This window comes from Portunus trituberculatus, chromosome 16, assembly GCF_017591435.1.
Source record: "Portunus trituberculatus isolate SZX2019 chromosome 16, ASM1759143v1, whole genome shotgun sequence".
NCBI classification, from domain to species: Eukaryota; Metazoa; Arthropoda; class Malacostraca; order Decapoda; family Portunidae; genus Portunus; species Portunus trituberculatus.
Window position 1 is genome coordinate 6,301,216 of NC_059270.1, and position 13,782 is coordinate 6,314,997.

The 13,782-nt window shown below is 42.3% G+C and overlaps 1 protein-coding gene across 5 annotated transcripts in view; it reads right to left on the reverse strand.

Annotated features, from left to right (window-relative positions):
- Positions 1–13,782, reverse strand: part of LOC123504617 — a 518,452-nt gene that overhangs the window by 64,121 nt on the left and 440,549 nt on the right. For 4 of the 5 annotated variants that reach the window (XM_045255282.1, XM_045255284.1, XM_045255283.1 and 1 more), the window contains one exon: positions 4,497–4,607. In XM_045255282.1, the coding sequence (XP_045111217.1) occupies positions 4,497–4,607 (111 nt within the window). Of the gene's footprint in view, positions 1–4,496; positions 4,608–10,953; positions 11,369–13,782 lie in introns of those variants that run through there. The other variant, XM_045255287.1, reaches the window with a different exon arrangement.

Below are 13,782 nucleotides of genomic sequence, written 5' to 3' on the forward strand. Positions count from 1 at the left end.
CTTTTACCCCACGACCCACCCTGACCCTGCGCCTTGTCAACGGTGGCTGGGAGATAATAGGGACACTCTACGAACACTCCCTGGTATTACCCTTATCTTCTGGGGCGTCTGTTTATTCCTTGTGGCCTTGACTTCTACCCTCGTTCATTTTTATCCGTGTGCGTTAAGTCTTTGTGAAGTGTACGAGTTGTTGTTTTGGTTTAGTATCTTTATTTATGAGGAATATAGTGTTTTATTAACTGATAGTGTGCGTGTTGCTAGACTGTGGTGGATGGAAAGCAAAATAGGTGGCCTTTATTTCTTTTACTTTTCGAGGAACTGTAAAGAAAAAAGAATTCGTCGAAACGCTAGGGATATAAGTGTCCTGTTTTAATACTGTGCTTTCTCACCACTATAATTAATCTACACCCTTGTCTAATTAATACGGCAGCGCATCATTTTATAGATAAAAAATAAATTATATCCAATCAACGAAGCACATTTTTTTTCCTAGCGGTCTTGATTTTTTTCAGTTATACTATAGACTACAGCAGCTTAATACGATCAAAGACAATCCACAACAGTCCTACAGTTAATCATTTATAGTACTCTATGTCTATTCCTTTAGCGAAACGTAATAACTTCCTTCAGTCTGCTAAAACCTAATAGCCGAATAGAGTTGTCAGTGTTGTTCTTCCGCGTCTTCCTGCCGCAGTCTGTCCTCACCAAAGCTCTCCTCTTTCCTCCCACATCGTTTCATCTTCCTGTCCTAACGCACCACTGCATCATCTTCACCTTGACATGCCCCTGACTCAGCTCACCGCCATCTCATCTGCAGCTCACATTCCTTCCTCATTTGGTTTCACTCAATCCTGCGTCACCTTCCGCCACTTCCGTCACTGGAGCGTCTCCCTTTCTCTTCCATCCCTGTGTCCCGAAACTACCGTCACATCTCAGCGCAAATGATGCAGGGGTAGCAGCAGGGCGGGGCGGCCGGAACCAGGTGCTCCGAGCCGCCCTTTGTGAGTGAGCAGGGTGGCTGAGGCGTGCCGCTATGCAGTCGAAGGGATACAAGCCTTGCAACTCACAGCATCCTCTTCTTTTCCCTGTCCTCTGTTTTCATATTGCTCTACAACTACTAAACCACCACCACCACCACCACCACTACTACTACTACTACTACTACTACTACTACTACTACTACTACTACTACTGCTGCTGCTGCTGCTGCTACTCCTACTACTACTACCATTACTGTCAGCCTCTCGTTGTTTACATCTGAGAGTATCGTCCTTGGTCGATGACATTTTATGCTATTATATAATACTCTGTGGTTTCTTGTTCAACTGAGTCTCTCTCTCTCTCTCTCTCTCTCTCTCTACGTCCTCTAACTCGCCTAGATATCGCATTCCATGACCACCACAATCTTCAATTTCTCATTTTATTTAACCTCAACAACGCGGAAAGTATGGCGTCACGGCACACTCCCGCTGTCCCTCCTTCCTTCCTTTCCTCTTTTCTCACACCAAAGAGTAAAAACCAGGAAAAGAAAACATCGCTGCTTGAGGCCAATTACATTAGCTCGGTAATCCCACGGGAGAAATGCTGCCTGTCACCTTGAATTTCTCTCCCTTTCCCTTGTGACGGACGGACAAACTGAGGGCTTCTATCCCCACCTGCGTCACGCTTCGGGGACGGCGGGACGAGGCCCTCTCTTCCTCATCCTCGGCCACTTACCGTGTTTATTATCCGTGTCCCTGTTTTACGGGTTCGCTTGCAGGGTCGTCTTTTTGCTCGGCGTGAAAATACGAGGGTAGTCAGGTGAAGCGTTTCTGAGTCCTTCCTTCCTTCTCTCCTTCTTTTCTTTCTTCCGCAATTTAATACTGCAAGAGTGATCTTTGATATAGGAGGGACCAGCAGCCAGTCAGCCAGCCAGGTAGCTCCAAGGCTTGACCATCTATCTCGTTGTTCATGTGAGTCACGCGTGCCAAGGTCAGCCGGTAACTTTTTATTTACTTATGTGTTTTCTTTCTGCCGTCAATACACAAACGCGTGGTTCACTTCACCCTTTCACCGCTGCTATGGCCGTTCGTTATTGACATTCCGACCAGGTTACAAAAATGTTTACATGGACACAGGAAAGGGAGACACACAAGGCTATTTTTTTTCCTAGGGTGCACAATTATTCAAGGGGCTGGTGCAAAAAGATAATGAAAAAGAAAAAAAATGCAGATGATGAAAAAATCTCTTAGCAAAACGTTTAATCAGAATTTCATGTAAACGGCTTTTCAGAAAATAATCTCTATAATTGACTTAAATCTCTACATATGCATTACAAATTTTACACAATTATAATTCGATATAAAATATTTGATAGCGAAATGTACAAATACTACTAGTTGCACTCAGCAAACACTAGACTCGTAAGATAGAAAGCCTGAAAAGAAGAAAGAAAGGAGAAAGCAAACGCCACGCTTTCCCTTCAGTTATGACATGCCTTGTGGACTCGATATATGCAAGTAGGAGTAACATTAACACCTGGCGCCTCACATTTTAGACTCAAGGTCACTGTGGTCACTAGCGGAGCAAAGATGTGAAATTCTTGTTTTTATAAGAAACTACTACTACTACTACTACTACTACTACTACTACTACTACTGCTACTACTACTACTGCTGCTACTACTACTACTACTACTACTACTACTACTACTACTACTACTACTACTACTACTATTATTACTACTTCTACTTTTTGCTACTACTACTACTACTACTACTACTACTACTACTACTACTACTACCACCACTACCATAAAGGAAATGGTAAAAATTAGACTGCTAATGCTTCAATTAATTCGTTGTTCTTTTTATTATTATTATTATTATTATTATCACCTATTTCTTCATTCATTTATCAACTAATCTACTTTACTGCTACCTCGATTCCTGTACATGTTAGCCACAGCAGTCTCCACTAACATGGGGAATCATTCGCTCCATGACACGTGAAATACTCGCATGCATTGTTTAGTCGGGCTCTCGAGCGGCCTGGAACAATAACTACTGCAAACGAGAGGCTATCAGTGACAATGATACCTATTAGGAACATTATTATTGTTATTATTATTATTATTATATTATTATTATTATTATCATTATTACTATTACTATTATTGTTATTGGTATTATTTGAGAAAACCTCGAACATCAGAGAAACATTTTATCTTTATGAAGTTATAATCTTATCAGTTTGCTAAAGCTATTCCCTCAAGGCCGTTCATCCTGCCTACAACACCACTACGACTGCTGCTGCTACTGCCCTTGTTCCTTTAAGTGTTCATCCCGTTATATCCGTACACGCTACATATAAAGAACAAGTTGTTATGGAAAAAACTCGAATGCTGAGATGATGTGCAGGCGAGCAGGAGACAATTCGCGCCATCTGTTGCCACCACCGGGAGTTAGAGGACGCTTTCCCATTTTCTTCAGACTCTTATCACGGAGACTAATCCAATCAACTATTTTTATTTTCAGCACGAACTGTTTTAAATATTTGTTATCACATCACGCTTGTTTCTCTAACCTTTGTTAATTTTTAGCTTTTAAGATTATATTTCTGGAGTAAAAAAAAAAAAAAAAAAAAAAAGAGGATGGTGGGTACTAACGAGTCATCGGATGTGACGAGTCAGGAATGATGACGCTTCTGGGAATAGGTAAGAAGCTTCCTGTGCTAGTCACCTGGCTCAGCTCGTCACGCATTACAGAGATGGTGAATGTAACAGCATGAGTCAAAACGTAAAATTATAGATACTTAATGAGAGTGAGTAAACACAAAACGGTACTGTAATTTCCGTTCTCGGGAATAAAAGATAAGATAATAGCAGAATAAAAAAGAGGATATCTTATAAATTAAATAAACAAATAGAAGCAAATTTAACAAACAAAATACAAGTAAATAAACAAGCAAGGCAAACAAATAAATTTTACCACATGATATTAAATACCCTCTAACCGCCAAGGACACAGTGACCCTTTGACCAAACATGTTTTTACTCAACAACAAAAGTAAAAACAACACGCAATGAAAGGCTTGACGTACTACAACAAATCAATGAGACAGTACACTAATGTTTTCACTGAGACTGATACCTTTCAAATACATATCCCAAACTTACACCACACCGTCTTACCAACGACCAAATTCTGAAACACTTCTGCGGTGCACTTCCTCTATATTCAAAAGCCACTGATTGAAGTTACACGGGAATTTTAAGGATTGTATTTCTGGGAACACGTTGACAATATTTCTACATTATCAACAAAAAATTACTCTTGAGAACCCAGCTAATCATATCTGTGGCTCTTACAAATAGTCGTGGTGAGTGAGAGAGCAAAGCATTTCAGAAAACGGATTCATGTTATAGGTATTCCAAGTTACCAAGTTCAAGGACACGCCACAGCAGTCAGAGGGTTAATCAAATGGTAAACATACAGAGGGGTGAGTGTTGTACTTACCTGGGTGAGTCTATCATGGTGGGTGGCGAGGTGCTGGCGGTCAGGGTGGTCAGGGTGGGTGTCGACGAGCAGCGAGGCGAAGTACTGCTCGTACTCCGACAGCCGCTCCACCTGCAACACGAAGGAGGCGGGTCAGGTACTACTACACCTACAGGTAACACACGCCCCGCCACGTCACTACCAAGGCTCTCCAGTGATTCATGTGGGAGTAAGGCAGCAGGGAAAAGACACAGTGACTCAACAGGGAATGGGGTATCGTCCCAGGGAACTGATAAGGCGGCGCTATGAGGACCATTGGAGTGTGGTATTACCGGCATGTGCTACTTTCTGCGCCGAGCTTTGTTCTGCGTGGTAGCAATCATTTACTGCCAGATGAGTATTTCCATCCGTCATCAGGTATTAGCACAGATAGCATTGTAGTGGCTGGTTTTACGAGTATATTCATAACTTTAGTATTGGATGTTGTTTTATATATATCTTTTTTTATTCCTGAGTATGAGTTTATATTTCTACTTTATAAATTAGCTCAAGAATTTGGTATAAACATTGTAAAATTTGATGTTCTCATGATATTTTAATCAATATAATTATTAATATCTATCCATCCATCTATTTATATACCCAGAAGGCTGCGGAAAGGTCAGAGCAAAGGAGATTGACACTAAGAAGAAAATGCATTCCCGGACTACACACAGAAGCAAGCAGTGACCCGTCCCTCGCATATCACCCGCCTTGCTTCCTCCTCCTCCTTCTCCTCCACCGCCTTATCTGACAGCCACGCCCACGTCACCATCCACCTTACTTCCTCGTGCCACAGCGCTGTCACCACGAGGAGCGGGTGTACCCAGGGAGCGAGGGACTCTTGATGCAACAGATACTACTTTTTTTCTTTTTTTATTAAGTTAAGGGAGGTGAACAAGAGAGAGTAACTGTGCAGTGACCGCCAGGGACAACACTCCGCTGACACACCCGCATACCTGACGCTCTCCTCTGCCGCCATCTCCTGTCTTCATGACCTGGTGTGTTGTAGTCAGTGTTTCATTACTTAGCTTTACTTCAGAGCTTCTGCACATTTTTGCATTACTAGTGTTTTTATAAGGGTCGATAAGACAGTGCGGTTCTAGACAGTATTACCCATCATAAGTTTTAGATCTATATAAACAGTAAGTCTTTTAGTTTGCTCTGTAAGATAGCGAGTTCATGCACTGTATAAGATATTACCACTAGTTTTGGTTCCAAATAAACACTGTGCCTTTATTTTGCTGGGTAATCGAGATGAGTGACAGGCGAACAGGTAAACAGGGAGGCGAGGGGAGGGAGACCACATTGTGAAACGTCACGCGTCTCCCAAATATGTTATGCATGTCAAACTTCCTTCCCTTTCCTCCACGAGAAACAAGACGGAGATAGCCACAAAAAGAAGACTCGCACGCAGAATATGGTAACAATAAGAACAATAAGTTTAATTTTAATATTTTGGGTAACAGTTTTGTCTTCTGTCGTGGTTTTGCAGACAGTTTACTTTTTTGAAGATAGATTACTCTTATTTTAGAGTTTAAATCTATTTTTGAATCATATAGGAAATAATAGATATGAATAAAACATGGATTTTCTGAGGTCAGTGATATTTGCCTATTTTACTAAGGGAATCTTTACCTTTGCATCTGTTCCCAGTTCATTTGATCAATGTTCTATAAGTATTTTCCTCCAAGACGCTACATGTTCACACTAACCCCTACTGCGCTCATAAGACAGTACCCTGAGACAGCAAATATTCTTTAATGTAAGGCAAATATTTGAGCGAAGCGGGCACTCGTATACCGCTTAGTCTCAGCATCGGTCCATACTTGTTCTTCCTCGTGTATGTAGGTCAGAAATATTTACAATCAAGCATAAATAATCGCCTCAAGTCCTCCGTGTGGGTGATCCATCTCCTGGCACAACGTTCCTGCCTGTGTGTGGCGGTGCGTGGGGGAGGCCGCCACCGCCACGGCAGGGAAGGAGGAGAGGTAGGCGTGGGAAGGGTTACCACCAGACAGAGTAAAAATCCCTTAGGCGTCCTGGTGTTAATCTTCCCATGATGGATTGTTTACTCCAGCGCCGACTCAGAGGAGAGTAGCGGAAGACTTATTATTCTATTGTTGTTGTTTTTGTTGTTGTGATTCATGGAACTGCATTCTCAAACACTTGGCAGGTCTCTCATCTTGTCCTCTTTATTGGAGGCTTTTGCAGTTTTTTAAATGATGGTCACAGTTCTGGTGATAATTCAACGAAGATTGTATACTCCATCCGGGGAAAAAAAAAGATACATAAATAAGAGAATAAATGCCAGGAGAACCAGCTACTCATTTCTCTGGTCTCAGAAAAAAAAAAAAAGAAGAGAATGAGGCGCTTAAGAATACAGTCCCTGGTTGTGATGGTGGTTGAGGTAGTGGGAGGCTTCAGAGCCGCCGGGGAGAAATATGTTTTTCGTGAGGTGTTTTCGTAGACAGTCAGGTTATCATCTACATACCGTGTGTGTGTGTGTGTGTGTGTGTGTGTGTGTGTGTGTGTGTGTGTGTGTGTGTGTGTGTGTGTGTGTGTGTGTGTGTGCGTACATTTTTCAACGTGTAGTCGCTCATTACAAAATCTTTCCCAATACTTCGATGATTTTTGGAAAAGATAAAGATACCAGGTAGTGTTTTGCGTCAATTAGTCCTAATATAGGTGTGTGTGTGTGTGTGTGTGTGTGTGTGTGTGTGTGTGTGTGTGTGTGTGTGTGTGTGTGTGTGTGTGTGTTTGCCTGCAATATGATTAACTCTTAAAAGGTCTCCCTTCGATTTCTAACTACCAAAAAAACAGTCACCTACCCAGCTAGTTTTCCAGGAACCAACACGTGGAACTTCCCCTCCCCTTTACCTCACCGGAAAGCAAACACACACTGGTAAGAAGGTAAGCGAACACCAGCCACCATCACCTCCACGACACAGGCTGAGGTTTAAAGAGAACGTCATGAAACGCTGACTTCGTGAGAAACAGTGACCACACACTCCTGCCCTGGAAGTGTTGTGTGGGAGTGCAGTGTTTCCTTGTGACATGATCCTAACGTAGTACAGTGGATATGAGCCTGTTTTCGTATTCACCTTCATAAAAGACTAAAATAACTTGAAAATTCGTGTAAATAGTTGCCATCATAAATAAAAGAGGTGAAAATGTGTTAAATTTCACACCAAAAGCATGACAGTAAGTGCAGTGAAGTGAAAAGTGAAGCGCATGTCATAAACAGGGAACACAAACCCTTGCTACTCGTGGACCCCGGTAAGCCGTTACGAAAGAGTAAAATAAACCATGTCCTTGACCCTGTAAATTGAGCCTGATACACCTCTCGGTTCTCGACTCTGCTGCCGCTGAGTCCGGTTTGGTGACCACAGGTTATAATGACCACACACCATCTGTACTCTCTCCCACAACACACACACTATTACTGCTCCACTCTCGCCTTTATTATCCTAAATTTCTTACTTTCGAGGAAGCAATCTTACTCCTGCCCATTACAGACATTCTTGTGGATGCTCTCAGGCTGGCTGATGCTTGTTCTTGGTGTTGTTATGGAAAATATAATTGGTGTCTCTTTATAAGCAACTTTATATATTTTTGTTTATATATCTATTCATATATACATATTTCTGGGATGCGACAACTCAGCAGGCTTTTTTTTCTACTTTATTTCGGTTGACTAACTTCCTTCACTGGTAAGAAACTGCTTTTTATCTTAATTTATCATGAATTATGTCTTCGAGTGTATAATCATCAGATTTCTTATACATCTACTTTTGTCTGACTTTCGTAACGCTGCTTCGTGTCGCCTCCCACCCAACCTCAGCCTCACGTGAGTGACCTCCCTCTAAGGCTTCCTTTCTCCGTCGTCATGAAGCAGTGCACAAGGCACTGCATGAAGACTGCGTCATACTAATGAGATCTTTAAAGCTTTGCTAAACAAAACATATAACAACTAGTAGATTAAAATTACTGTCATCTTGAGACTTGGGATTTCTTAAAATTTTAATACAACACTATTAACAGATATGATTCCTTTGCACTGTTGTAACTTAAATATAAAATAGCACTTGAATCTTTCAAGTCTGCCAGGAAGAAATAAATGAATCACTGTTATTAATACTATTACCACTACTGTTATATCATGGTCCTTCTGTTGCCATGTGACAAACCAGCAATTTGAGTTTGCTATTACTCTCTTACTCTCCCCGGATTGTCTCGAGTCAAGATACAATGGCCGGGTGAGGCATTGTGTAACGCTCAGGGATAACACAATGCAGGGGTCAAATTAGTGCGTCTATCCGTCCATTCATCGAACGGGAAGGTCGTCTTTCCCGTCACAACTCAACTGTTTGGCTTCTAACGTCCATGAAGATCTTCCACAAGTGCTGGGATAAGACAAGCACTGGCAGGAGGCAGGGTAAGGAAACCAAATGAAGATCAGCCATCCCAGGTATTGTTTTTTGGGGTTGGTTATGAGCTAAAGCTAAGTTAGGTAAGGTAACAGAACATAATCCTCTTTGACAAAAGTCGTGGTAATTGATATTGATGTGGTCTGAGAAGGAACTGGTAAAAAGATCTGAGTGACAAAGTTTTCAGTTAATATTTAATTCTGTTGGTTAAGCTAAAGGAAAATTATGGGTGAAAAGGAGGATGGTGGGAAGGGAGCAAGGAAGACATGGACAGTCCAGTCAGAGAGCAGAATCTTATCGGTAAATAATTAGATAGGTACGTCGCATTTCACCATTTGACTGCTAGTGATAGTAAGACAGGCATTTCATTTGAGCTGCTGAGGATGATTTTACCGAGGCAATAGATGGCTTACGTCACTTTACACACACACACACACACACACACACACACACACACACACACACACACACACACACACACACACACACACACACACACACACACACACACACACACACACACACACACACACACACACATATATATATATATATATATATATATATATATATATATATATATATATATATATATATATATATATATATATATATGTATATTGATAAAAATTAACATACCAATCTAATCAAAAACACTGATAGACTCCTATGACCAACATATTGCTATCACCAGCTGTGGATGACCAAACTTTCTCCATTCATATTTGTCGGGTGTCTGTCAATGCCAGGCTACTCTAGTAAAGATCTGGTGTTCTAGCCATCTAGTTCATGAAATGGCATAAGAAGTGTAATAAAGGTGATATAGAGAAGGTAATTAGGATTAATCATCATGATAGAAATAAAACTAATGTGTTTGAGCTTAAAAAAGATGCTAAATAAAACATTATATAATAAAGCTACTTAAAAAAAAAGAACGGTATTAGATGAACGAGATTTTTGCAAAGACAGCCACGTGGAGGCCTGCTGACTTCTTGCAGTATTCCTCTATGACGTTCTGAATCCAACCCAACCCACCTCTGTTCTGACTTAAATGAATACCCAGCTTGTCTTTTGCCCTAAGCCAGGTAACCACCACAACCCATGTGATCCAGGCCAACAAGGACGCTGCACTGCGGAAGGTTATGTTTATGACTCGGCACTGCCATTCTTGCACACTGTACCTGCTGGAGTCTTTCTTTTTCCCACCTTTCTCATCTGTTCCTTGGTTACACTGGGTTTGCTGACCACCGCTCTTCCAAGGCTTCTGAGACACGAAATTAGCATGGAAAGCTCTGCCTCCACAAGAAATTACCGAGGAAAAAAAAAGTTCGAACTCGACAAAAAAAACTTACAAAAAAGAAAACGCTACATATAAAAAAAATAGAGAAAGAGAGATAAATAAACAAATGGATAAGTGAATAAACAAAGATAAGGAAGGAAAATAAAATGAATAACTGGACGATAATAATCCACATTTGCAAGAGACTGATAGGAAATAAATGAAATCTCCCACATCTACAAGAAACTAGCAAGAAAGAAAACGATATTCCACCTTTAATGGCCAAGCAAGAGTGGAAAAAGTCACCTTGACATGAAAAAAAAAAAAAAAAAAACGCCAGAAAAGAAGCTCCACCTGAACCCATCATTAGTCAAGGTTCCGTGTGTAATGCGAGTCTTTGCTGCCGGCCGCCCTTCCTTTACCCTTATTTAGGAAAGGTCCTGCCCATCCCATTTGTCCGGAAGCCTTTGCCTTGTCCCTGCACAACCGTCGCACACATGTTCCCTTCCCTTCTTCCTCTGTCCATCAGCGTCTGTCCTCCTTCCATTCCCTCCATACAAGCACTCTTCCTATTCTTTTTCCCTTATCCTTCTTTATTCCTTCCTTTAGCAGCTCTTTCAATCCTGCTCCCCTTCTCACACATCTACAAGCTGGAAATATTTACCTCTATAAAGCTCTCTAAGAATGTTATTTATTTATTTTTTTAGTAGTGTAATTTCAGAGCCTTTACCTTGATCTGGGGAATGTCCAGAGACGCAAGGCTCCATCTCTTGTTGAAGAAAGAGATGCGGCCCTTTATAAAATGCTCCATGGTCCCGGTCTCCCTCGCTCACTGCTGATAATATTTCCATGTTGGTGCGTAATTAGTTTTCACGGTCGTCATTGTAATTACCACAGACCACACACTCTTCGGGAAAGATAGGCCTAAGGAATTCTTAGGCCTAATGGGATGTGGAGGATACAGGTGCCTCCGAGGAACCAGTATTGCGAGTCCCGGGAACAGTCGCCACTATGAGGAATATTCGTATTTAATCCTCCGACTTATTCACTTCGCGCACAGAATGTCTTTGATGGGTTAATGATGGTATTAAAAGGCTCCCGTAGTGGTGAGGGAGGTGAAGGCGGCGGTGGACAAGCACGTACTCTCCCAGCACTCAGATTGCAGTAACTCAGGTGGCTATCAGCACTCCACTCGAGGAAACCAGTGATGATCGACCGCTCCCTTATCTCACTATCATTCGGAGACGCTTATCGGAAGCACTAAACACAATTCTTATCTTGAAATAAACTATATTGTCCGTTGGTTGTGTTTTGCGGTCTTATGGGTGTAGAAAATAGGGTAAAGGAGCCTTTTACGTCAACCTGCGTCATCCAGTAGGTTAACAAACGTCTGGGTTCACGTGAGCTTCCCTGTCAGAGATTCAGGCACGGGGGAGGACAGAGGAACACGGGGCCTTAAGTCGACTTTCTTGGCTTACTGGGCGTTTCCGTCACGTGCCCTTAGCTGAGCTCTTGTGAGACGGGAAGTACGCACGCAAGGTCTGTGTGTGTGTGTGTGTGTGTGTGTGTGTGTGTGTGTGTGTGTGTGTGTGTGTGTGTGTGTGTGTGTGTGTGTTACCGTTTTCAATATCGCTCTGGTAATATGTTAATCTAATAACGATAATGTTTTGGTGGAAATTGCAAATACTACGTGGACAAATATTTCAGTGATCTATGTTGAATGTGTATACTTTGTTTCTGTGTGTGTGTGTGTGTGTTTGTAAAGGCACTGCTACGTATGCTTCACACACACACCTGAGATTGAGAAGCCCGTCAAGGTAAGACAGACATCTGGGCGAAGGAGGACAAGTGCCATCACGAGCACCTTCTTGTGCATACCCGCGCATACTAGGCCGAGCAAAGTCGTACAAGGCATAGGCAGAATGCAAAAAAAAAAAGTTATATTTGCACCAAGAGAAAAAAAAAAACATAAATGCAATAAGACAAAAATCATCAGTATTTACCACTAAATTCTTTGAAGGACGCAGTGATTTAACGAAGCAAAGTAACGCATAATCATCACCCCAATACTCTTTCACTTTCTTCCAAGACGCGAATTGAGAGATACAAAATGTTAGAAGACGAAAATTTAAGGTATTCACAACTGGACCGTTTGTTTCACGAGCGCAATTGCAACAGAAAGAGAGAGAGAGAGGAAAAAAAAAGCCGCATAATCTTCATCTTTGTAAGCTAATACATTTCGACCTGTTTGCCAAAGACAGCAGTAAAAGTGCGTGTTTACACCTAACGAAGGGCTTCATGCATATCACAGCAGCCCCACTCTCGTTGCTCAACTAATACTAGTGTTGCTTTTGTAATCGCCTCCTTGACCCGGCAGTGATTAGTTAGTGGTGGTGATGGTAGCAGTGGTGCGTACTAGTTTTGATGGTGGGGATGGTGATAACGAGAATTTTTTATTTCGACAAATTCGTATTCAACTCGATCGTGAATATATTTAGCACTTATGGTTTGTATATACGTAGATTTTGTCAAACACACACACACACACACACACACACACACACACACACACACACACACACACACACACCACGACACAGCGTTTTAAGCTCCTCCACACAACCCTCCTGGACAGTCCCTTCAGATATAGGCGGCTCCTGTATACACCGCCACCACATGTGTATATACACCCACAAAGAGCTTAAGCCTCACCCAGAGGATTCAAGTCTACTGTATGTCCTCCTTTACAAATCGGGTTCTTTAGTCTGCGTCAGAAACAGCTTATGAAGACTGGCTGGCTAAAGGCGGACGTGGGGCAGCGAGAGAGCACAGAGTCCGTAACATGAACCTCAAGCAGGAGACCTCGAGACAACACACAATAGAGCAAGTCTAGCAAGCACGCCACACGAAGATCACACCGATACTCCGTGATGGGAAGGAAGTGCTTCGGAAACAGGCAGGGAGAGTGACACACTTGCTGAGAAAGGAAGGCACACTCAGGACTTTACTGAACATTGGTGTGTGGATATCTTTGACATCAACACCGCCGCCGCTGACTAGGCGATGAAAGACGTGCCAGTGCCTACCACCACACCTCAAAGTTTCCTAACGGAGTGCCTTAACCCTGAAAAGTGGACACCTAAGGTCGCCGTCAGCAGAGTCTATGATGACAGGATGAAGCGTCGACACCGGATTAGTGTTGGTGGACATTCCGCTGGGTCGCAGGAGACATGCTCGCAGATTCAGAGGATCAAATTCCGCACATACAAACAAGCCCAGAATTGCATATACTGCGTGTCAGGAAGAGTCAGGAAATTATCACACGTCTCATTTCGATAAGTACACGTCCTCTTTATACTGCTAGAGGAAGGATTCAAGCACTAGTATTTGTAAGACGCACGTAAAATCTTCTATCCTGACAAGACCACCCATGAACGAGTGAGAAAGCAAGCTCGAGAGGTGCAGAGGATGAGAAGTAAGGAGGAGGAAGTGAGCTGAGTGTGGGAATCAAGCGCCAAGGCCTAACGATGCGCCAACTCGACCTCAGCACCCAGCCAGC